Here is a 25,040-nt window from a genome sequence, read left to right as displayed (position 1 = left end):
GTTTCTTTGCAGTATGGTTTTAAAGATTTGATTTTAATGAGGAGGTCCATGTCCAGGAGAAGAGAATGGGAGCTGGGAGTAAGAGGTCACCTTATAAATATCCATAGACTTCCCAGGTTGTGGTTTGTGGTGTTTTTCATGCAGGTTTTCATAGGCTCCTTTAAGTTTTGCTTACAGATGGAGCCTTAGCCAGCGTACTTAAGGCAGAATTAATTTTCACTGACAGTTCCTCCTCTCTTGTGAATCAAAACAGCATGGTCTGTATTTCAAATGGTAACCAGAGTATATTCTGGATGAAGTATCTCACAGAAGGTCTTTGAAGAGGCAGGAGTTATAACCTGTAATACAGTCTGTGTAACTTCCTAATAAAGACAATGAGTAATTGGAGGTAAGCATTTGCTTTTTTAGCAAGAGTCCCTTCAGGAGGAGAAGCAGTAAGCTGGTGTTCTCTAAACCAGTCAGAGTAAGACATGAAAAGTCAGCAGTTCTGCCCTGAAAGGCAGTTTCTCATTGCAAAGCTTGTGGGAGGTGACATCAAGGAGACGCACAAGCAGGGGCAAGGCAAATGTCTGCTTCTTCTGCACCCAGGAGCTTCTGACCCCAGCCCTCAGAGGTCTGTGTCTCAAGTGCTGCAACAGTTACTAGAAAATGTGCCAAAATGTAGCATTTGGCAATAAACCTTGCCAATGGTACTTTAGGGCTAAAAAGGATGATTGCACAGAGCGATTGCTTTTACACTGCTCTTTATAAAAGCTACATATTTACCTCCCCCATTGCTGCTGGCCTTCTTCCTGATTTGTCTGGAGATGAGATTAAGTCTAGTTTCTTTGAGGGCTTAAGAGAAAAAGGGTGCAGCAGGTAAAGGAACAGGATGTCAACATGGAACAGGTGTGAGAAGGTGCTTGCCTTCATAGTCTGAGCTTAGCTGGCCTTCTGTCTGTGCCACTTCCTGTGTCTGCTGGACTTCAAGTAAAAATTGTGAGAAATGCTTTTTTTATATGGTGGTTTGATTGGTATTTTTTTAAGCTTTCATGTGGCCATCATTACCCTCTGTGCTTTGCAAGATGTCAGGAACCTGACAGAGAAGCAGTAAGAAAGTTTTGTGTAATATGTTTATTTGGTAAGAAACCTTTTACAGATTTTTCTTAATATGTCTACTTCCCTCTTTTTCTATATGTTTGCTAGAAGGGACCATAAAGACTTCATAGGCCCCAAGCAAATTTCTCACGTTAATCAACTAACATTCTGATATTCTTGAAGGTCGTTTCCAACGTAGACAATTCTATGATTCTATATTGATGTTCAGGGATACTATAAAAATGCCAGAGCATAATTAGAGATATGTGCTTGTGGGCCTATGTCCTTTTCTTCCCAAAAGAACAAGTGGGGTTTTTTTGGCATGATGAATTTAAGCCCTTGTTTTTCCATACAATTTCCACTCTCAAGGAGTTTTCTCCTAGAAGTGCATGACAAATTCATATGAAGTGATTCCTGACTTCTGAATATGATATTCCAATTTATCCATCAGGTCTTAAAACTACATTTTCTTATTGTTATTGATTACTGCTTATTTTAGTACTGGAAATAGTAGAGAAATCAAAAGGGAAGCAGAGAACTTTCCTGTTGCCCAGCAGTGTACTGTGACAGATTGCAGAGGCAGTTCAGATTTAGTTATAATTGGCACCTGTTTTGTCACAAACAAAAATAGGCTGCTCTTGAACAAGATGGGGAACTCTTATCAGCATGATGATCTTTGTAATATTTCTCATTTCCTAGTTGTATATGAGCCCTTTTTTTAAACTCTCTTTGTATTTTGGCTTTCTGTTTGCATTTGCAAACTACAGTGTTCAGCCTTCAGGTCTGGTCTAAGCAGGAGAGGTGCAGTGAAATCTCTGAATTTACTGAGTGCTGCAAAGGGAGTTATCTTTACAAAGTCAGCCTGCCTGCGTGGACACCACTGGCTCCACTGGTTTCTTTCAGTTCCCATCACCAGTGGATGTGGCAGAGTGAGTGTGATGCCTTACTGCCACCTCTGGACTGCTGGATCTGTTGGGAGTGATTAGTGCAGGGCTTTATTGAGTTGTGCTGCAGTAGTCAGGGTGCTTCTTTCACCACTTTTATTTGGGACAGTGGAAGAGGTGAATTTTTAGAGTGCCTCCTTTATTTAATGATATATTGGGGAGAGGATATGCTTTTCTGACAAAGCTGCAGTCATTTTTAAAGCAAATCTGGGGAAGTTACTGAAGAGCTCGGGGCTGCATATACTATGAATATCCTAGTCCTGGAGCTTCATGGAATCCTTGTTTCTCAAGGATTTAAAAATTATTAATATGCATATTTATAATATGCATATTAAAATTTATTCTCAGCCTTGAGAAACTTGCAGACTGTAGGTTGCCTTTTATGTGTGCTTTATTTCCAGTTTCCCTCCATAGCACCATTATGGATCTCACAGGTTCAGAGACATGGTATTGCCTTATGTTCTCAGGAGTTTGAGTTGATGGGGTTTGCTGCATGCTTAGTAATTTCTTATAGTTCCTATTCCGACTAAATATGTGATCAGGTAAGGTAAAATGCTGAAGCTGTCTTGTAGCCCTGTGTTGCTAGGCAATTTTGGTGGCTTTTGTTCTAATACCAGTTGAGCCTTCTAAAAAGAACTGTTCCCTAGGAAAGAAAATTACACGATTGGCAGCAATATTACTACTTCATTACTGCACTGGCACTGCCAGTGGCCTTCCTTGCTTTAAATTACACTGTTTCCTTATCATGTGCCAGAAGGGTAGCCAAAGTCAAATTATTGCTGGCAGACCACAAGGATCAGCAGCATAGAAAACCTGACAATCACTATATTTCTGCAGTATTAGGTGCTCTTCTTCTTATATGTTCTTGTATTACTGAGAGAATTTTTGATTGTGGATATAAAAATGGTCATAGCGGTAGTTATTTTTACTGTACTGCATCTTCAGGAAGAAGCAGAAATTACAGTGCTTCTCCTCCTGAGAGCTAGTGAGAATTAGTTGCTCTTTGGTCCTACTCTTACTGTCAAGTAATAATCCCAGAGGAGGCCATGCCAAGTGGAGATGATATTTCCAAGGTCCGTATGGCACCCTTCATTTGTGGATCTTGCTGCACTTCTGAGAGTGCAATGGTTCTTTCCACCCGCCTCCTCTCTGATGAGATGTTATCATCTCCATTCTGTGAAATTCGGGAAAACAACTGAAGGGGTACATGACTCACACTGAATTAAGCAGCAGCTCAGGAAGAGAAAGCACAGCTCTCTTTGAAAATTGAATCACATGATTCCCAGGTGTCTTTAAGACCGGGAGATGTGTTTGAACCCCTCTCTCCCTGGGACTTTGCAAACCTCCCTCTCAAGATTCTGCATCACTGCTTCCCTCACCTCAGAATTGTTCTGATGCAACTTCAGGATGCTTTTCTTGATGAGTTTCAGGGTGCACAGGATCTGTTAGTACCACCCCTGGCACAGAGGCTGGCTCCTCACCACAGGTGTCTGCCTGCCTCTCTGCGCGACAGCATTTTTGCCAGGTGACTGTGTTTAGATGGCTGACTGAATAACATGATTGATTTAAGCTGAGTCCCTGCTTTTCAGATATTTGAGAATACACAGCAACCTTATCACTTTTATTTATTATCTACTTAATCAGGTCTGTTGAAGTTCTGTTTTGTACAACGATTGTGCATAGCTGACATCCTTGAATGAAGTGTCTCATTTGTGATTGTCTTTCATATGCATTGCAAATTTCATGGATCCAAGCCTTAAATTTACAGAAAAATGACTGTTTAACTCACCTCATCTTGATCCCCCATAGCATCATGGATGGATTTTGTAAATAATGGATTGGGTGGTTCCTAATTTCAAACATTCCCTTCATGATAGATATGGCTTTCATACCAGCACAATCTTTTTCATCTCTTGAATTCAAGAACTTCACAAGAGAGGTCAGAATGACCACATGTCATTTTAAAGACACAGTGGAGGATGAGCAGTATCAACACAGCAGTTTAGCAGAGTCAGAGAGAAGGCAGAGTTTTCTCAAGATTAAGGGCAGTACCTTGCCTGCAGAGGTGTATCACTATATCTCTGCCTGCTGTTCTAGCTTTGGGGGCACGATGATCTTATCTCTGTGTTACTCACTAGTGTTCCACAAAACAATCTAAGATAAGAAATTGTATTAATCTTTTCCTTCCCTTCCAAGTGGAAAATACATGGAGAAGATATCTACGTGTAGTTTACTTTTGAACATGGGGGGGGAAATATAATGAGCCCTTACAGCAACCAGCCAGTTTCTGTTGAGCTAGTGGCCTTCTGTTCATACTGTTTTGAACAGTGAGGTGACACAGCAGCCTGCTGTCTGGTCTGGTGCACTGGTCCTTTCCTGGAGTCTGTCTTGCATGGAGAAATCTCTGTTGTCCATACTCAGTTCCCCACAGCAACTTTGAAATTTAAATCTCTGCTGTACTTCAAGCAAAACACTTATTGAAACACCATCACATAATCTATGGCCTTTCAAGACAGGCTTATGAAAATATGCAAATACCTAGATGTTCTTGACACAGCTAAAAGAAATTCAACCCTGATGATATTCTGTATACTGGGAAAGGTGTTTAGAGATGGGGTACAAAATGAAGCAACAACTCTCTTCTTCTTTCTCACTTTTTTTTCCCCTGTTGTTTTCTACTAATCCACAGAGGAACAACATAACATGTCAAATCTGTTTACTCTTCAAACAGTCTGGGATGCTTGAATATCTTTATTGTAATTTAGGAAACAACTGACAGACAAAATTGTGTTGGGTAGACACTAAAAATACACACTGTAGGAGCCACATAAACTCCCAGGTACAAATTAGCTCTTTTCTTTTTTTTTTTTTTTTTTTTTTTTTTTTTTTTTTTTTTTTTTGCTAGTGTAATTTATAATGGGAAATGAACTACACTGCTTTCTCAAAGTTCCAGCTATAGATCAGATAGAAACTTGAGGGACTGCTTGTATTCTGAGAGGTGGCATATTGATCTACAGCTCCAAGAATTGTGCCAAGAATGGAAAATGAACAAGATCTTCACCTGATTTATGTAGGCTAGACATCTGTGGCATGCCTTTTGAAGGTGATCTCTCAGTGGCGTAATTAAAACTTGATGGTGAATAATCATGATGATTTGTGTCCCCACATTGTAGCCCTGTGGCTGTTTTTATGTGGCTGTAAATGTGGTTGCTCCCTGCATGTGAAAAGGATGGTTAGAAAGTATTGGGTTTAAGGGCTAGAATTTTGCTAGCAGCTCTTATGCAGGTCTCCAAATTTTTCCAAGACTAGACCTCTGTTTCAGTTTAGAACTAGTCAAATTGCAAGTTAGTGAGAAAATAAATTCAAGAAGTTTTTAATTAGTACAATTGAGCTGCCTCTAAATTTGCTCACTCTGCAGAGAGAGGCAGTGCTCTGATATTGGAGATGCAGTCTTGGGGCTGGAGAGAGTGGGCAAAGACAGTAGTTTGTAACTTAGTCTTACTTTGGTCTCTACACATTAGCAACAACAGCATCATATTTTCCTTCATCCTCAACTCACCTGTCAAAAGGAGAAAGAAATTATTGGGACAAGGGTTATCCTTCATTAGATATTTAAACACTCTGAGCAGGACACAGATTTAACTAGAGCTGCAGCCTGAAGATTTTTCCATTGAATTCTATGATTTTGTATTAGTGTGGATAGAATTTTCAAGGCAGACAAAAGGCTGCTGCTTAAGCAGACTGGATTCCTTTCTTTTCTCTACTATCTGGATGATGGTTAGAGTTTTGAAGAAGTTGTTTATCATTTGGTTTTGAATTATTCCCAGGATTTGTTTGTGCTTTAAGATATTCATCCTGCCTTCTAAAAGGCCCAACATTCTCAGTTTATATCAGTAGCAGTGAGTTTTACTCTTTCCTTTTGAAACTGAAATGCATAAAACACCATTCATTACCTACTTATAAATTAAGGTGGGGAGAGGTGGCATCTCTAATTCTGCATGCAGAACAGTCAGCGTAGTAGATACAGTTAGAGACTGATTATCATAAGAAGCATGAGTTAGAACCGATGATCAATTTTCTGAGAATCCCTAGCCTTTCCATTAATTTTGATTTATTGATTTTTATGAGCAGGAGCAGTGAGAAGCTCAGGCTTTGAGGAGGATCAGAGAGGCCAGTGCGTGTCGAGGGTTATTGCCTTGTTTCGTGCTGTGATTTATACAGTGAAGGTACTGGCTGCATTCTTCTGCTTGGTGTTATTTTATTTCTACTCATCCTTATAGTATTTCGTGACTTAAAGACAGGTGCCCTCTGAGAATCTGTTCTGTTGTGTCTCTGACATTATTACAGGCTGAAGGTCTGATTATTGAAAGTGCTGAGCCCTTGCAGCTCCAGTGGAATGAATGGAAGCTGAAGGTGCTCTGAAAAGCACGCCTGAGGCATTTTATTCTTCTGAAGGGATTGAGTTGTTCTTCATAAATATAGGTCCCTGCTTTGACTAATTCCCCCTTGGCTGCAAGTCCTTTGAAGTAAATGGAGTTTACTTGATTAGAATTAAACCTGTGCTGTAAATTTAACTCCCATCTTTGCCATGTGGCTGAAAAATTTATTAGATCTTAGTAAATCTGATGTTAAAATTAAGCTTCAGTTTTGCTTTCTAATTGGAATACTGCATGCTGGGAAAGATCAGAAACTTTTTTTTTTTTTTTGAGGGTTCAGGTGATTCTGCACACAATTCATGTTCCTACAGCAGAGGTAACTGAACATACTGACAGGGAGTTTTGTGGCTAGAAGAGGTACCAAGACCAAGTGTCTGCAGCTGGTGCAGAGAGTCAGCCAGCATGAGCCATTCACATCCTCCTGGACAGAGTCTTAATTCTAAATTGTCCAGTTCCAGTGAGAGAAAGCGGATGTCAGACAGTGATTCAGCCCTGGAAAAATGTGATTTATCCCAGTGCTTGATAATTCTGCTGTTCTTGCACAGGAGGAAGTTTTCCTAAGTAGTGGCTGTTTGATCCTGAAGTAAGGTGCTCTTTACGCATATGAGTGACTGCCAGAAAAGTTCAAAGGAGCACTCATGAAGGGGTGAAATGGGAAGCTGAGAGACTTGGGGACTATGTATATAAAGAAAGCTTATTCAGCTTGACTTTTTTCTTTGCCTTTTAAGAACATAGATATGCAACCTACTGAAGTGGCCTGCAAGCCATGGCAGAGTCTGAAGATTCTGATTCTGTTCAGTCCTTGGCTAAAGAAAGGCCCTTCTCTACTCAGGTTGCTCAGATGTGTCCAGAGGTCAGCACCGCTTCAGTCCTTAGTTTTTGAAAATTCATTTTTGCTCAAGGAGAATCACAGTGCACTCCTGCTTTTCCGTTTTGGGATCATCACTACAGTGCTCCTTGATTTTTTTTTACTTCCTTAAAGCCAGTATTTGATTAAAAATAAGGATGTTTGGGGATTGTATTTTTGGTTTTGTTTGTTTGGGTTTTATTATGTTTGTCTCAGGTAAGGGAAAGATTATAGAGGATCCTTTTGATTCTGATTGTTTTCAAAGAACAAATTTAATCAGTTATATTCCCATCTCTATATCTGTCAACATTTTCCTTGTTACCTCTGTGCGATGTGGTAGATCATCTGCTGTGTCAGCAGAGCTTCACATTTCGGTGTGTACATTGATCAAATCCTGTTTTGTGAGTGATGGGCCCTGGTGTTTGGTTCTCAGCAGGAAAGATGGACCATGCTGTTATAGCAGTGGCAAAGGCTCTTCTTTTGATGAGATTTTTTTTCCCTTTGTCTCTCTGTCCCAGACTGAGCTACAAAACTTGGCACAAATGACAAACATTGAGAGAATATTCAGGAAACAGCTAGTTGCTTCCTCTTCTTGCTGTCAGTCTCCTAAAGACAAGGCTCTATATTGGGTTTTGTTGTCTTTATGACTGTAGACCAAGGCTGGCTTTTTACAGTAGTGTTTTGACATCCTTTGCTCCAAGAACTGGGACTTCACTCAAATACGCTACTTTCTAAATTTCATGGCTGATTGTATTTTACATTTATTTTTTGAATCTCCTGCCTGTACGTGTTTTATTCTACCCCCCCTTGTTTTTCTATTTTTAGCCAGTGAGACCTGCAACGATTTCCATCCCATGTTCTTCACCCATGACAGATCGTTTGAGGAGTTCTTCTGTATCTGCATTCAGCTTTTGAACAAGACATGGAAGGAAATGAGGGCAACTTCAGAGGACTTTAACAAGGCAAGAAAAAGGGCGGGGTGGGAATAACTGGGCAGAATGGTGAAACAATGCCATATATTTTTCTCTAGAGGCACAGGGATTTACTAATTCCCATTCTGCTGAAAGCCTAGAGATTTATCTCTTTGGATGCTTTGCACATTGGAATGCCAGCATTTAGAAAGTGGTGGATAGAGGATGGGAGATGTAAGGAGGTTCATAGACCTTTTTCAGTCATGTTGCACTGCAGACTACGAGACTAAAATCCTGGCTTGAGGCGAAATTCTGCCTTTTTATGTTAGCAATATTATGCTGAAATGCTGCAGCCTCCAAGGTTGTAAATAATGCAGAGAGAGTACTGCAGTGATAATTCTGTGCATCCCTTTCATTTCGTGTGAGCACTAAAGTGATAAAATATTCAAGAGTGGACACAATCATGACAGAGTGCTGTGCAGTTTAGCCCGCTAAAACAAAAAAACAAGAACCAAAAAAACAACCAAAACCCCCCCAATAAAAATCCAACCAACCAACCAACCAAAAAAAAACTCCAGAAAAACCAAAAAAGCACAAACAAACAAAACCCAAACCAAACCAAACAAACAAAATAACCCTGGAAAGCAGTGAAATAAAAAGTCAACCAAAAAACTCCTCAGTAAGAAACTTCAGCCAACCTCCTGACCCTCAGAAAAGCAATAAAGAACAGGTCGGTCTTAGTGGTCCCTAGGCATCCAATTTTTTGCTCAATTTACCATGAGCTTGAACAATATCTCTGGCATTTTCTAAGAATTGCGAACTCATACTGTTATGGCCAGGTGTCATTCTTATCTTCATTGGGATTCTCTGACTGGATCTTGAGCCTCTCCGTGGGAGATACTGTTTTAGAACTGTTGGTTGGGGATCAAAAGTGAGTCTGCTGCTCTGTCACCATGTGCCTTACAAGTGCTCTGGAGTCACCAGACTAAAATGTTATATTAGAGGCAGTAGGAATGATCATGCCTGACTTCTAATTGGAGCTGTCTATTATGGAAGTGGTCCCAATGTCCATTTTTTACTTCAGAGTGAAGGTGAATTTTCAGGTCACAGTGAGGAATAACCTTTGTTGAGTTCTTTCAGGCAGGTTAGTTGGCAGGAGTACCAGAGCCCTGGCTAAAGAGAGAAAGCCCAATATGCAGCTGTCACAGCCAGATGACCTAGAACCTTGTTCACATGGAATTTTTGACACGCTTCTCCTACCTAATGATCCAGGAACACAGAAGGAGCAATAGCAAGATAATTCACTGAACCATATAGAGTTGCTAAAATCAGGAGGTTAAAAAGCAACTTTATAAAGACTAATTCATCGTATGTGGTTGTTTTGAATAAGTGTATTATCAGCTGCCTATTACTTACAGGCCTTCTATCTCAGTAGAAGAAGAATTTGTCTACATAATTTCCCACAACTTGAGTTGAAAAATTATTAGCAATCCTAGGGAATTCAGATAAAGAATGGTTCCATTTCTGGAACCAGCCCAGGTCACTCTAAAAGGAAAACAAAAAAATTTACTTTGCAGTGTTAGGCATTGTTGTGGAGGTTCAAAGGAGATCAGGGAGTTTTTTCTCTGATCTGACTGGTTTGCTACTTGTGTTTTCTGTTGCTGATAGTCCCATGACTTCACCTATCAGTTCTGTCAGGTTCAGTAATATTGGCACTGTGTCTTACTGCACGTGTCATTGAAGACATGGGCAATTCTTAGCTTTGTGGGCCAAACCTGAAACATTTGCCATTGGGCTACCAGAGTTGGGTGGTGGCACTGTTCTGCACGCTCCTGAACCCAGGATGTCTGCCTGCAGAAATCATTCTTGATTTTGTAACTGTTTCTGTAAAGGGGAGGGAATGCTAAGCTCTTGAGTCTCTCATTTCTAACACTTCTCTAATTATATTTTGCTTATCTAAATCCTTTCTTAGAGTCATAAGGAAATTCTTGTGCTCTTATCCACTTCAAATGACATGTGGTGGTGATGTGAATTCTCAGCTGATAAACATCTGAAGGGATCTGTGAGTGAAGCAAACTGTGTTGTTGTGTGGGCTTGTGAAGCACTTTGAGGGCTTGTGGGGGCTGACACGTTGTGTGGTGGTACCCCATGTTTACCCATCTCCTTGGTGGGTGACAGCAGCCAGAGCAGTCCATGGCTTTACCAAACTAAACACCACCATTTTTCATCCTTTCCTGGCAAGAGGCTTTGGTGATCACAGCATGTTAGTGGTCTGTCTGAATCTTCCCTCTGTGCTACAGGTACCAGTTTCTGTGCAGTCACTTTCAAAAACTTGGCAGGCAAGGGCCATGTGGGCCTGGAGAGAATTCTGCCTGTCCTTTCAGAAGTGAATGGGAAGAGACCAGACCTCACAAGATGTAGTCATTTACTTGTGTGGAAAAAAAAAATCTTCTGTCTTCTCTTTGTGTTACTATTTTTCAACTTCAATAACTTGATTGTCATGGTACTGTATAAAACACCAATTTGTTATGGTTTACTATCCCCCTGCCTGATGGGATCATTTGTTTTATTCCTTTCTCAGTCCCTTCCTTCCTTAAAACCTCCAAAACAAAAGTAGACACTCTCAGTATATTGACTGGTAACTCTTGAGACCTGGATATTTTGCTAAAAAATCTAGACTGCTTGCTTTGAGGTTTAATCATAATTGAAGAAAAGGAGCTTTTTAGTTTAATTTCAAACTTTTGATTAATCACAGTAACTTGTATATTGAGGGTCTGTAGGAGGTCTGTGTGCACATACAGAGAATTATTTCCCCCTCTTTGAATTGGGGAATGACAGGCACTAAAAGAGGCGAGGTGATTGAATTTCTCCTCAGGTTTTAGTTCCTGTTCTCAAGGGCTCTTTAAGCCACATGTTAAGACTTCCTTTTGATGACAAAATGGCATACCATGCCATCGTGGTTCTTCAGTTTATGGTGTGGAGATTCCACATAGGTTTGTTCATTTTTAAAATTTCAAAAATAATTAAACCAGCACTTTGCTCCTTGTTGGAAGAATTTTATGGTATTTTAGTAAAACATTTATGATCTCATGCTTTACCCAATTCTTATTCAATAAAAGACACACGTTTTGCCAACTCTTGCATGAGAAAAAGTCCTTTGATGTCTGTGGTGATAGTATGACACTGTCAGACCTAAAACCTTTCTTTCAGTCTCTCTGTGTGCTAGTAGACGTTGGAATAGAATAATTCAGACAGGCAGCTAAGCTTATATTATGCCTTTGTAACATTTTAAGACATGCATAATTCATGTTTTATGAGTTTCCTAGAGAAATTAAGATGCAGTTGTATAGATAGACATGCAAGTGGCAACAATTCCATTTGAAACCTTTTTGTTTTTATTTGAGCCTACAGATGATCAAAGGACACTTAACAAGTTTCTCCAAAGTCATTTGTGAGCAGACAGCGTGGCTTATGGCTTTGAAAATATAATCTAGTCTCCAAGCTTTACATACTTCTACATGTTTTATTAAAGAAGAAGAAAGTGTTGTGTATTGATTTTTGGGGTCAGTGCTGACTGTAAGAAACCTGGCCTGAGTTATCTCACATCTAGCATCTAGAAACCTTTATCGGCAGCCTACCCATTTAAATAGATGCCCACCAGTCAGATTTTCATCTCGTAGGGACCAACCTACACTCTGCTCAGGGTAATCAGACTCTGCTGCCACACAGACTGAGAAGTACTTAAATTGGTTTGGGGTTTATTGTTTCTTTTTAACATGATAGGTAGAATTCAAAGTACCTGCCCAAGAGTAAAATTCCTCCCAAGGGGCCGGATGAAAGCATATTCCCAAAGGAAAATTTTTTGTTGATCCCCACTAAATGTACTTTAGCAAATACACCTGGATTGCCCTAATGTGGATTTACATTGTTATTACTATCTCTTTAGTTGGTCTTCTTGTAAAGTACACATATTGTTTCTTGGGATACAAGTCGACAGCAAGTAGAACATTGTGTAGGGGACAAGATTATCCTCTTAACTCTAGTTTCTAGAGATTTCAGTCATCTGCTTTTTGTAGGTTTGAAATTCACATGCTAATAGAAGGAAGGGTGAGCAAATGGATTATTTTAATTGCAGCCATAACTTGTCTTATTAAACCTGCAGAACAGAATGAGCAATTTGCTAATTCTGTACCTAGTGTTGTACCATCTTAAAAAAAAAAGCAGATTAAGGGTAAAAATAACTCCTTCCAGTTCCAGTGTGGAAGGAAAAAGACAATTTTTTTTTTTACTCAGCTAGCAGGGTGTTGAAGCTGCATTATAGAGAATGGGCACAATGTGGCTGCTTTTATTAGTATTAGTGTAGTTGCTGGGTTTTAGATGACCAAAAACGACTACTCATAACAAGATGCAGATTATCATTCCAACATGGCTAAAGTTAAATAGGAGAAACCAAAACTGAAAAAATTTGCAAATACTGTGATATAAGGTGCTTGAAAACAAAATCCACTGCATTCACTAAAACTATAGGTTTGAGGAATAGGAAAGTGGGACATGGTTGGCTAATGATGCTGCCAATGCATTTTTCTTGTAACTTAGAGATTTAGTTCATTTGCCCTCTGGACATGTGTTTGAGATCATCACAGTATAAAACATGAGCTTTTAAATGTTTTGTGGACGCATATTTTGTAATAAGAATATGTAGTAATAATATAGAAGAAGAAGAAGAAAATAGTTTGTAATAAGAAAAATTTTCTCAGAAACCTCAAAAATCTGGTTTCAGCATTCAGCTAGTATCCATTTCACAGTGGCAACCTGCTGAGGAACTGCCCTTGTGGTATCTGGCTATTTCAGGGACACACCAGGCTGCAGCACTGGATCCCCCTGCAGCAGGGGGGTCTGCTCAGAGAGATGATAAAACATGTCACTGACAGACATACACGTAACAAACTGCCTTTGTGGTGATCAGAAGAGTAGAGGTTGTTCACAGCAGCAACAGATGCAAACAATAAATGCCCTACGTGAGTCCTGTAATTAAATAGCAAAGCAAACACGGAGGCATTTGATAACCACAAAAGATGTTTATGGCTCATGCTCAGGCTCTGCGAACATTTTTCCTTGCTCACTGACAAGATAACAGAAAAGGTAACCAGGCGTAACATAAAAATGAAAAATACCATTTCCTTCCTCGGCAGAGGTTTGGAAATGCTATGCCACAGGTTTCTCAGCTTCTCTGGTGTTGTTGTGTTTTTGGCAGCTGTAGGGATGAATAATTGGGGAAGGCTGGGTTCAAAATATGACTAAGTGTTCAAGGACAGCCTCTTAAGAAGCAAACTTGTGTGAGCGGTGGTTTGTGTGAAAATGTGCTTGGCCAAACCGACCATCAGGTAATGTGAGTTACCCATGAGGAAGCAAAGGCCTGGGGGGTCATTTTGAAAGGGTCAGAGCAACACTGTGAGGAGTTGTCACAGCTTTGCTGGGTCCACTGCGGACTGGGGAGACTCAAGGAGCAGGCTCTTCATAGCTCCTGTCCAAAATGCCCCCCTGGCTGCAACCTTGTTGACCTAATGCTAGTCCTTGCCATGGCAGCTTGTGCCTGACCTGGAAGTGACGGCTTTGCGTGACTCCTGTGGGAGCAGCAGGTCCCCAGCATGCTCAAGTGATCCCCTCTAGTGGCACTAACAACATTCTGCACTTCTCTGCTCTTGGCAGCCTTGGCCGAGTCTTGATAAGCCACGCTGTACAGGAAGGAGGCAAAGGCACCCAGAGCTGAAGTGCCTTGGCAGAGAAGCAGCTGCAGGGTTAAAATCAGAACCAGGATGTCTGGCCACTTGCTCCAGCCCCCTCCATCACCCTGCCACAGATGCGGTAGCGGCTCCAGCCCCAAAGGGATGCTTTCCTCTCTCTCTGCCTCTCTTGCCCCCCACCCAGCTGCACAGGGAGGCTTGGAGAAGGTTGCAAATGGTAGCTTCAGAAAATGAAAGAAACATTACCTCAAACAAGAGAAAAAGTAATTCAGACAAACTTGAAAGTAAAATCCTTTGGTCAGTCTTTAAAGCTGTTTGTCACCTCCTTTCAATGCAATGGAAGAAGAAAGGAAAGAGATGGTAAATAGCTGTTCACAGATGCCCTCCAAAGTGTTATTGTTTTCCTATGGGTCTGAAGCAGATGAATTTAACTTCTTCTGGGAGAAGCTTTGGAAGGCTGTTCTGTTTGGATTTTACTGTTGGGAAATGCCAGGCTAGTGGAATGATTGCACCTCTCTGTTAGCTTTATTGCACCTTCCCTTGAGAATTCTTTGTTTATATCACTCAGGGATATTGCAAATAAATTATTCTCACATAGAATGAATTCAGTATTCCCCAGGCTGGGGCAGATTAGCACAAATTAAATCCCATATTTTCACACCTGAGGCCAATAGCACTTTATTAACTTTTATTGGAAACAGATAATTGCTATAAATATATTGTACCATTAATTGTGTAATGCATGAATTTATAAAAAAAAATTTGTGGCAATTAACATTTTGCAAGTCTGCTGCATAGATTACAGAGGAAATGGGACTTTTTAATTGACGAAATTACTCCCTTCAAATATAATAGGAATCTTTTAGAAAGCATAATTTGGGTGCAGAAATATTGTCAGGTCGTTTCTATCAATAACCTCTTCCTTCAGAATGGTCTTTTTTAAACAGAGCAATTGAATATGATGAAGAAGAGCCTGCTTAAGACCTTACCCTAGCATTTGGTCAGTGCTCCCTCTATGTTTTTTGTGGCCTAGATATTCCAAATGTATGCCTTCATCAGCTGCTCACCTAGGAATGGCTCTGTTTAGTCTTCTCCATGTCTGTACATTTATCTCCACCTGTCAGATCTCCAAATGTGTCCCATAGCACTCATCTCCTGCTCCTGGCTGCAAGAACATGAGAAAGGGTGTTTAAGATGCTGAAGAGGCATCTTTCCATTTACTGAGGCATCAGTCTGTAAAAATCAGATTTAAGTATTCATACCCCAAAAAATCAGGGCTGTCAAGCTCAAAAGAACTGAACAACAGTATCACATTTTTAAATCTAGATTATTGCTTCCTTTTGAAAAAATTTCAGTCTGAACTAGCATTGTCAAAAATGCAAATACATTTTAAAAACTAATTTGTGAAAATTAAGTATTTAGACTGCATAATGAAGCATTCTAACTTGCCCTTTTTCTGCACTTTGTAGCTTATGAACTATTTTTCTAGTTCAAAGACATTTTTCATTCAAAACAGTGTCTTTACTATTTTTTGTCTTTGCCACAAGGCTTTGGAAGTCCTTAGTACTAGGGTCATATCTAGTTACAGATGAACAGTCCTTCTCTAGTGATCACATATGCAATGATTCATGGAGGGGCATAACCTTGAAAGGAAAATCATTTTCAAACTTGATTTCTGTCCATTTATATAGCCAGATGGGTGCACCAACAAAGAGATGGATTCTTCAAGCCAAAAATAAAGGAAAGGGAAGGACATCTCAACAAAACATCTGTTAATTGAAACAAGAAAAGAGTATTTTAGTGTAATCCATTCCTTGGCCAGCAGCTTGTCTTGTCCTTTCCCCAGTGATGAAAGACTGTATTGGTTTCAGCAGTGGAATCTCTTATTTGTGAAAAACCTAGCCATTGTTGGCAGAGGGGATTTTATCCCCCAGATTTCTAGTGAAGTCAGTGTGTTACTGTAGAACACATACAGGTCTGTGTAACACCCTGGAGATGATAATTTTTAAAGCTGCTGGCACTTCATACGTTCAAAGCACTCTTCATTTTCATCTCAGTGGGTGCTGATCAAACCAATAAACTTTCTCAGCCTTCAAAAAGATGACTGAGTGGAAAGCCTGATAACCAGAGGAGAAACACTGGGTGTAGGTTATCTGTGCTAACCGCTCTTTTTCTACTCCACAGAAACCTTTTGCACTGGAAAAAAATGCCTCAGTTGCATGTAGAGTGTGTTAGTGAAGGGAAATGATATAACCTAACTGGAACTGTCACCAAAACAACATATTTTGTGATATTGCCCCTGTCATTCCTGTCTAAAAGTGTGGATAATAATCAGATCTCAGGAACCACTCTTGTCTCTGTATTTTTATTTATTCTTTCTAGGATGTGTTTTTGTAGTACAGTTAAATCAGAGGTGCATGGCATATGGCTTTTTGCTGCATGAATTGCTGCTGATGTGAATGTCAGTGGGCATATAATACCAGATTTTCATTTTGTGAATCACAATGCATGGAATTCAGCCTGAGAGCTCCCCAGACTATAGACCTTATTATAGGCAAATAAAAAAGGGAAGGAAGGGGGAGAGGTGATGTCTCGGATATTTTGTTTCAGTTGAAATGAGGTTATCGTGATGAATGATGCAGCTGACAATGAGATTTTTATAGCCTCTCTTGGAGTAGCAGAAAAGCTTGTATTATTGTTGGTTTGCTTTAAGTAATTGTAATCTAAATAGCACCGTGGTTGAAAAGAGCAGCAGAAATTTTTCATATGTGTCTTGTAAGCAAAGCCAGGGTGCTTATTTGTTTTTGTCTCGTCTGTCCTTACACAAATGTCCTTCATTGTTTGCATCTTACATCTCGGTATTGTCTTGATTGAATATGTCAGTCACCATTAAAGAGGCGTTTGCCAGTCAGTGGCTGCTGCTGCCTGTCTCTATTTTTAGCACATGAGGTAACTGGCCAGCAGCTGACAAGCTGATCCTGCTACCCGATGATGCACCAGTGTAAATTAAGGCTGGCTGTGATAGAGGCAGATGGGAGGGAGGGCTGCTGGAAGGCAGGAGAGGATGGTGTGTGGGTGCAGATGGGCTCTCCTCTCTTCTCCTTCACCCACATCAGCTGTCTCAATGTGTATCCACACCATGCACACTGGGCCAACACAGGTACCTGCCTCTGCTGGCTCTCTGTAGGTTACATTTATTAGATGGTCACAGGTTAAACTGGGCCTTGGTGTGCTTCATGTGAGCTTCCTCAAGTGCCCAGACACTACATGAGAGGGAAAATGGAGGAGGTGAGGGGTTTAGCACATACTTTCTGAAGACAGCCTTAGGTTTTGCCCCACAGAGTATTTGGCCTTGAGACCACAGCAGAGGCAGCTATTATTTGGGATGGTAGTGAAGCTTAGGCACATGAACTTGGCTTCTGCCACTTTTCCACTGAGAGCTAAATAGCTTCCCGGGGGATGGAGGGTGTTGTGTGTGCCTCAGAAAGTGGTAAGGCTCTTTTTTCTTTGCCCATTCCCCTCTTCACTGTGGATTTGAATAGCATGCAAAAAGTCTTGTGGATTTATTGATGACTAAAATGTAATTTATTTGGAGGTTCCATCCCAATTTCTTGAGTTACCTTTATATGTTGTTCATGGTAAACAGAGAAGCAAGGACCCCAGTAATACATATGAAAGCTGAGGAATATCACCTTAAAAGCTGAGCACAGGAATGGAGACAGATTTGATACTGTGACAGTATAGTAACCCAAACATTGGGGATAGGGGAAGGAACAAATATCAGGTTGCTTGAAAAAGACATTTGTGTAGATGATTAAAGATCTTGCCATATCAGCTGAAGATATTCGTGCCACGGCCATGAAACTGAAATGCTCAAGAACCAATCCTTGCATCAAGAATGTCAAGTCTGCTTCTAAAAGACTTCTGTGAAGGTATCTGGAAAAACAGCTTTCATGCATGCTTTGAATTCTATGGCAATTTTTTTCTCTGAAGACTTGTCTTCAGATTTCAAGCATCAGTTTTCTGTCTCAGGGAAACTGACTGATCAGAATCTCAGCAGTAAGAGCTTTAAAATTGCAGTTCTATCCATTTTGCTTAACTAGTACATGCTGCCTAGAACTTCTGTTGTACTTAACCAAGAGCCCAAAGAAACCACAGATCTCATCATATCATTGTTACACTGTCAGCCTCTTCAGAAGCAATTGACCAGCCAATCATAGTGAAAATAACATCCCTAAAGTCACCAAGTGGAAAAATGAAACATATTTTTTTGTAAAATCAGATATGTGAGCTAAAGAATGTAATCTCATGGCTGTCAAGATTCTGAGATTCCTTCCAAAACCTCATTTTTATGTAAGCTAGGCTTCTGGAAATTGTTAAAGGACTGTTACCTTCCCTGGGGATCTAGAAGTTGTTAAAGGGCTGTTTTCTTCCTAGTCATTTTCTTTTTTGATCTGATTGTCATATAACTGGTATTTCTTCATTTTAAGGCCTATGTGATTTTTTTGAAAGCTAGGACTGGATGTAGCAATCTTACTGAATTTCTCTCTTTGTTCCTTTAGCTTCTCTCCGTGTTCAGTACTCAAATCTCCAACAGGATTTGTTCCCCCATACTTTCTTTCTGCCTGTCCTCTTTCCTTGGAACAATGGCTTGCCTTCCAATTGTACTTCCACCTGCCTTAAGGAGGGTGTTAATGGCTTTTCTCACTCTCTAGCTGGGGACACCTGCTGACTATTTTGGGCAGCCATACATCAGAAAAGACCCTTTCAGGTCATAGAATATTGAAAGTTAGTTTTTGGAACCAGGATGGGTGTTATTGGCAGCTATGTATTTTCGGCACTGGTAGAAAGCTGAAGGCTAATTAAAGGCCATTAAAATTGTAAAATCAAAATTACACACACACATGCGTTTCTTCTTCTTAAAAATTGATCTATATAGACAAAAAAGTCTTACCTCAGAAGCAGTGGTATAAATACAACTTTTTAATAATGATGACAGAGAACAAGATACTCTTTTATCTAGCCTAATTCTGCACATAGTGGACTTCAAAGTTTAATTTACTTAGAGAAAAGAACTGTCTCCACCAATCTGGGAGATGGACTTCATGTAAAAGATATTTTATGTGTGCAGCTTGAAAATGGATTCAGTTAAATACACAGCCTGAATGGCCCTTTGCTGTGTAAAATCTTTAAAGTACCAGGAAAAATCTTTAAACTCGTGGTTCTACTTCAGGAGAAAAGAAAGAAAATATCTCCATAAAACTTATTTACCTTTGCATGGGTTAAGAGTGTTTTATTGCCTTGATGCTTTTAAGCTCCAGAGAACAGGATGTTTCATAGCTGCTCAATTTGCTTTAGTTATTATAATTTGAAAGAGTTTGATGATTCTCATTTCCTTCTCTACGCTTCTTGCTTTTAGTACTAGAGTAACACTTTGGTATCTTGCATTGATTTTTATGATGATCAGGGTTTTGATATTAATTTCTGCGGATATTTCCTTTGATACTAAAAGCTGAGGATGGGTGACTGGCAAAGCAATTTGAGGACCCAGAAAGGGCAATTTCATGTTTTACAAATGTTATTGTAGGTCCTTGCTTGTAGGATGGTCTCTGGGCTGATGAGTACCACAAGTCACCAGTGCACCCTTGTGTGGTGTGGACTAACTGCACGCTGGGTTGCATTAGCTAAAGCACAGCCAGCATGGCAGAGGAAGGGATTATTTCCCCCAGCTTGGCCTTTATGAGGCAGCAACTGGAAGACTGTGTCCAGTTTTGTGCCCTAGAAATGGGGAGAAACTGATGAAATAGAGCTAGTCCAGCAAAAGGCTACTAAAATGATTAAGGAGGATGGAGCATGTGGTGTTCAAAGGGAATGTGAAGGAACAAGATATGTTCATTCTGGAAAAGGCTAGATTCAGGATGGATCCGGTTGTACCTTCTGCCATTTTTATAACAAGAGGGATGAGGAGAAGATGCACACCCTCCTCAGAAGTATGCAGAGAACAAAGAGAAGTTGCAATGAAGAAAACTGTTGGGATGTAACAATAAAATACTCCTGACTGCTGGTACTGGTGCAGCTCTTGAACCAGTTACAGAGAGGGGTTATAAAATCTTTATCACTGGAGAAAAACAAAACTTGCCCAGAATTGCCCTGAGGAACCTCACCTAATTATGAAATTAGCTTTGCTGTGTCTGCAGAACTCAATGCTTAGAACTGTCTAGCAACCTGAATTATTTTGTAGTTTTATGGTTAAAACTACTTTCTCATGCAAGAGGATATCTTATCCAAATAGGAAAAAGTGGTAATCTCATTAATCATCATTGAAACAAATTCAGATGGAGCATCAGCCAAGCTCATAAATTTTTCCTAATGTTAAATAAAGCGTAGAAGGTAATTGTGATGGATTCTGTGGCCCCTTTAAGAAGTCAGGCTTTCCCCATTTACTGCAGTGATCCATTTAAAGCAGTTTTAACTTGTCTTAGCTCTGACGGGTGAGTTGTTACTACTCAGGGGCATTCAAGCCCCTTCAGAAATGTGATGTTGAAAGCATTTCTTCAAAATTTTCTTGCCAACATTTACAAAAGTATGTTTTACTAAATGTTTACCACTGGCTATATGAGAGCATAGCTGACATGGTAATTTCTCTCACCACAGAAACTTGTTAGCCCATTTGAACCCTAATACTTAAAACAGGCAATGTGTGTAGAGCCATGTTTGCCTACTAGTGGATTGGTTTTGAGGATTCTTGCTGTGTGTGGCTGGCTGTTGAGGTTTTGGGTTTTTTTTATAAGTGCTTCTCTTTTACCAAAACCTTGCTTTTGCTAAAGCTCCATTGCTTATAGGTTCTAGCTTCAGGTGCAAACTGTCATATCACCATCCCAGGAAGTTTCAGGTATTTCTTTTAAACACAGGTTTATGACCAAAAGGAGAACACCATTTAAATTGACAGAATATACAAAGGGTGAAAAAGGAGAGCAGAAAGGTGATAAGTCATTTTTATTAGGATAACAAGGATGTATAAATGATATCTTCCTGCATGTCACCTGAAAAGTTAGTGGTAGAGATGGGAACTTAGCCCACTCCTCACTTGTCAGTGCTTTGATGACAGGACAACTATATCTTGATTTCTTTTCTCATATGGTACACAATTCTGTTAGCAAGGAGAGGGGTTTTTTTTCCCCTCTGTGGTGGAAGGATCTTCCACATTAAAGCAAAATATTTACCCTTTGTTTACATCCTTTAAAGGTTAAAGTAATTAAGTGGTTAGATGCAGTGTTTGCTGCACCTTTGGTGTCAATGGCTGAAATGAAAATGTTTAGCAATTTGAGACAGTAACAAGAAGGATGAGGATAAACTGAAGAGATGGCATTCACACTGTCTTTTTGTGCACAATCTCTCATGCACAGTTAGAAGCAGTAAAAATTTGAGAGCAATTATGAGACAACCAGGGCTCTCAGAAATATTTTTTCCCTCTCTCTTGAAATGACCCGAAAGAATGCATTAAAATGACAAATTAAATAATCCACCATTATTTACCAGTAAGTGCATACGTGAGCACAGAGTTGGCAATGTTTGCCAAGGCAAACCAGGGCACACTGTGCCCACAGCACTGCAGCTGGCTTTGTGGGGGGTGGGCTTCTGTGGCTGCCACAGGTGTTAGAGATGCTCTGTATTGGGCAGAAAATAAGACAGGACCTTGAATATAGAAACCTGTATGTTCCTGGTGCCTGGCTCCAGCACAAAGCAGCAGTGCTCTTATTGCCAAGGAGAGATTATGCCTTGGCCTTTCTGGAAAAAAGGTCCCTGCTGTCCAGATGTGAAAATTAGTTTCTGGCTAACACAGAAGTGTTGAGCACCACTTGAAAGGACAACAGCTCAGGTGTGGAAGGCAGCCAGACCTCACTGCAGGCTGTGGCTCGGGTAGAAGGCTGTCCACAGTGACAGTATTAAAAAAAGAGTTATAAAAAAGCTTCCAAAAGCTTTGCATCCTACAAAGCAAAGCTATTCTGATTAAACTGATAATTTCAAAATAAAATGGCTGCAGAGAAACCAAGAAAACCAGCAAATCCCTTCTCTCTGTTTTTCCAGATAGTACAGTGTTATTTGAAAAAAAAAAAAAGTTAAAAATTTATAAATTTATTTATAAATCAAAAGAAGAAAGGCAAAAAATTGTACAAGCAACATTAAGCTGCAAAAATTTTCCTTGGACACATTGCAGTACCTTCTCAAAGCAGCATATGGGATTTATTCTGGTGACTCTAATTTTAACATGAATGGGAGTCACGTGGAATACTCCTGGCATACAGCTTTGAAAATATATCCCTACATGATTAAGGAAGACTGAAATATTTTTAAACATCTATTTTTGTTTTTTGGTTTTTTTTAAATCAATTCTGAAATGTTTTTAAAGGAAAGCATTAATGGAATGAAAATGGTCCAATCCTGAACAAAGCAGTAATGTAACAGGTAGAATTACTACTGGCTTAGCACTGTAGATATATTTGTGTTTCAGAGGCTGGGTAATGAAGAGTGAAGAAAACTTGGATTTTGTATCCACTGTTGCAACTGCCCCTGCATTTCCTGACCTTTATAAATTTGTCTCTTCACTTGGAAGATGAAGTAATCATTCCACCTACCATGTGCAAAGAGCAGAGGGTTCAGCAAAGACAGTACAAGGCGGGACTTGTCTCTGCAATGGCAATTGCCGTGCGGCAGTATTGACAGCATCTTTAGCTCGTGGATGATCGAGCCTGAAGAAATATGTACTCTGAAGATCAACTAGAGAGAGGCTCATTAGCGGGAAGGAAGTTCTGAGCAGATGCAACAGCCCTGAAAAAGTGAGCCAGAATGCTGATAGGGCTGGGCCTGGTGTGTGGGCTGAATGTGAAGCGGGGTTGCTGCAGGGAGGTTCAGAGAGTCCTTTCTGACAGCCGGTCCTTCCTACCCATCTTCAGAGAAAGCAGTCTTAACAGCTTCTTGAAATGTTTTGAAAAGGATAAGACAGAAAATGTCCATAAAACCATATTGATGAATACAGACATGAGTATAGTGAGGAGTATGGACAGTCATCTGGTGTCCTTCTAAAGATGCTGAGAAAAAGGGAAAAGTTACTTTTCCTTTTCTTATATTCTTTTTTTAATTTTTTTCCTCACTTTTTTTAAACAGAGAATGAAAGGTTAATTTTTATAACTTTAATTTTGTGGGGGCTGCTGCTTCAGTGCTTGAGGATCTCCTCTGATTGTTCGCAATACCTTATTGCCTGTCTTACTAATATTTATCTATCTTGACATCAGAGACACACAAATAAGGAAGTTGCCTGCCTTTTATTCTTTTCACAAAATCTTCACCAGTGATATCACAATGCTGAGCTCACCTGTCCTTTTTATCTCTTGACTTTGAGTGGAGTTTCTCCGGTCATTCCAACAGAGTTGCCACTTTCCAGACTTAAACATGAGATGAAACAGGCAGCATAAAGAAAGAGTATTTATGCTGGCTTTATTTAAGCAGGAGACTTCATTTAAGCAAGGCTATTTATATAGCAATGTTATTTATACTACATTTGGCTGTGAATGGGCGTGTGTGGGCACGCTTCTGTTGTGCATGCGACACGTGTTTGGGGTATGTATATTTGGCTGCACATTTCCATGTACAGAGATTGAAAAAGTGGCTGTTAGTGTCTCTGAGAAGGGGATGTTTCCAAAGCCCAGTTCAGGGAGACATTGAAATCCTCAGGAACAGATGCCTGCTGCCAGAGGCTGACAGAATAGAAGCATCAGTAGCTCATTTTGTGTGCTCTGAATTACCTTATGAGGGTGTGGATGGAGGACATTGCCCTTTCTAGCTGAAGCTAAGTGCACGCTTGCAATAGCTCCATGGTAAACAGCCCATACTGTTCATTCAGCTTATGTGAGCATTCATTTGACTTCAATTCCTGCATGGGGTGGAAGCAGACAGAATACGTTCTTCTCAGGAAAATTTTTTTGTGTACTTGCTGGACCTGGAAACTGGACTCATGCTTTCTGTTCTTCTCATTAGCTGTAGTCTTGGCTATCCCTTTCTGCACCACCAGAGCCTTCTGACACTTAGCCTTCCATGCAAGCCTGGAGTGCAAAAGCAGTGCTAAGGGGATGTGAAAAACATAGATTGACCGTCATCAATAGCTATTAAAATAATAGTCTGAAGGTCCTTCAGCAGCAGCTGGGAAGGTGAACCAAGGCAAAGATAACTCTGTAATTGAGTTGTTTTCAGTGTACTCTTTCTAAACATCATCAACTAGCATTGTCAGTCTGGCCTTAAAAGGTGTACAATCACAGCAATACAGTTCCCTCTTAAAGCTCCTGGGTGTCTGATTGTTACTCTTAAATAACATACAGCAGAAGCTTTTAAAATTAAAACACACACATAGAAAACTCTTTTCAATAAAAATCCCATTTCTTTTTCCATAATGCTTAGACAGGTAAATACTGGGATTTTAGAAATCCAGAGATGTTTGCTAGCATCATCCAGTGTGATGGTCTTAAGGGTCTGTTGGATAAAACCCAAAGCTCCTGCTTCAGGTCTCACACTACTAATCTCTTCTCCATTAGCAAGGGAGAGCATGAGCTTTGTGTGAACAGATTTAATCTTCCTGTGCAGCAGATGTGCTGACACATGGGTTTCTGTAGTCAATGGGGTAAATAATCTTCTGTTTAAGTAGTTCCTAAGTACCTATTTATGTAATTAACATATTAAAATACTCATGCATCATTGTTTAAACAGTGAGCCATGACAGAGTCAGACTGAGTTCAGATAACTGAGACAGATGACTTTTTCCTTTATTTTGTCCATCCTATTGCACTTTGGTTTTGTTAAAATCAGAAAAGCTAGTCATTCTGTTGCCATTTCATATGATCAAGTAGAGATTTAAGTACTGTCTTCCACAAGAAGAAAAGCACGGTGCACTAATGAATAAGATGGAGGGGGAGGATGCATGCATGTAATAGAGGCAAGACCGAGCACCTAAGGGGCATAATTTGTTTCAACAGTGTTAGAATGATGTACATTCCATGGTGCCCATCCTACGGAGAAGCAAGCATTAAATG

General features: G+C 40.0%; 1 protein-coding gene across 6 annotated transcripts in view; it reads left to right on the top strand.

Annotated features, from left to right (window-relative positions):
- The window catches only part of ELMO1 (engulfment and cell motility 1), a 300,321-nt gene that overhangs the window by 188,893 nt on the left and 86,388 nt on the right, over positions 1-25,040 (top strand). For 4 of the 6 annotated variants that reach the window (XM_064418260.1, XM_064418282.1, XM_064418276.1 and 1 more), the window contains one exon: positions 8,130-8,266. The exons of 1 other annotated variant lie outside the window; for it this stretch is intronic. In XM_064418260.1, the coding sequence (XP_064274330.1) occupies positions 8,130-8,266 (137 nt within the window). Of the gene's footprint in view, positions 1-6,152; positions 6,248-8,129; positions 8,267-25,040 lie in introns of those variants that run through there. One more of the 6 variants, XM_064418283.1, reaches the window with a different exon arrangement.

This window comes from Passer domesticus, chromosome 1 (genome assembly GCF_036417665.1).
Source record: "Passer domesticus isolate bPasDom1 chromosome 1, bPasDom1.hap1, whole genome shotgun sequence".
NCBI lineage: Eukaryota > Metazoa > Chordata > Aves > Passeriformes > Passeridae > Passer > Passer domesticus.
The sequence above is the reverse complement of the archived record's forward strand: the minus strand, read 5'-3'. Positions and strand labels throughout refer to the sequence as shown.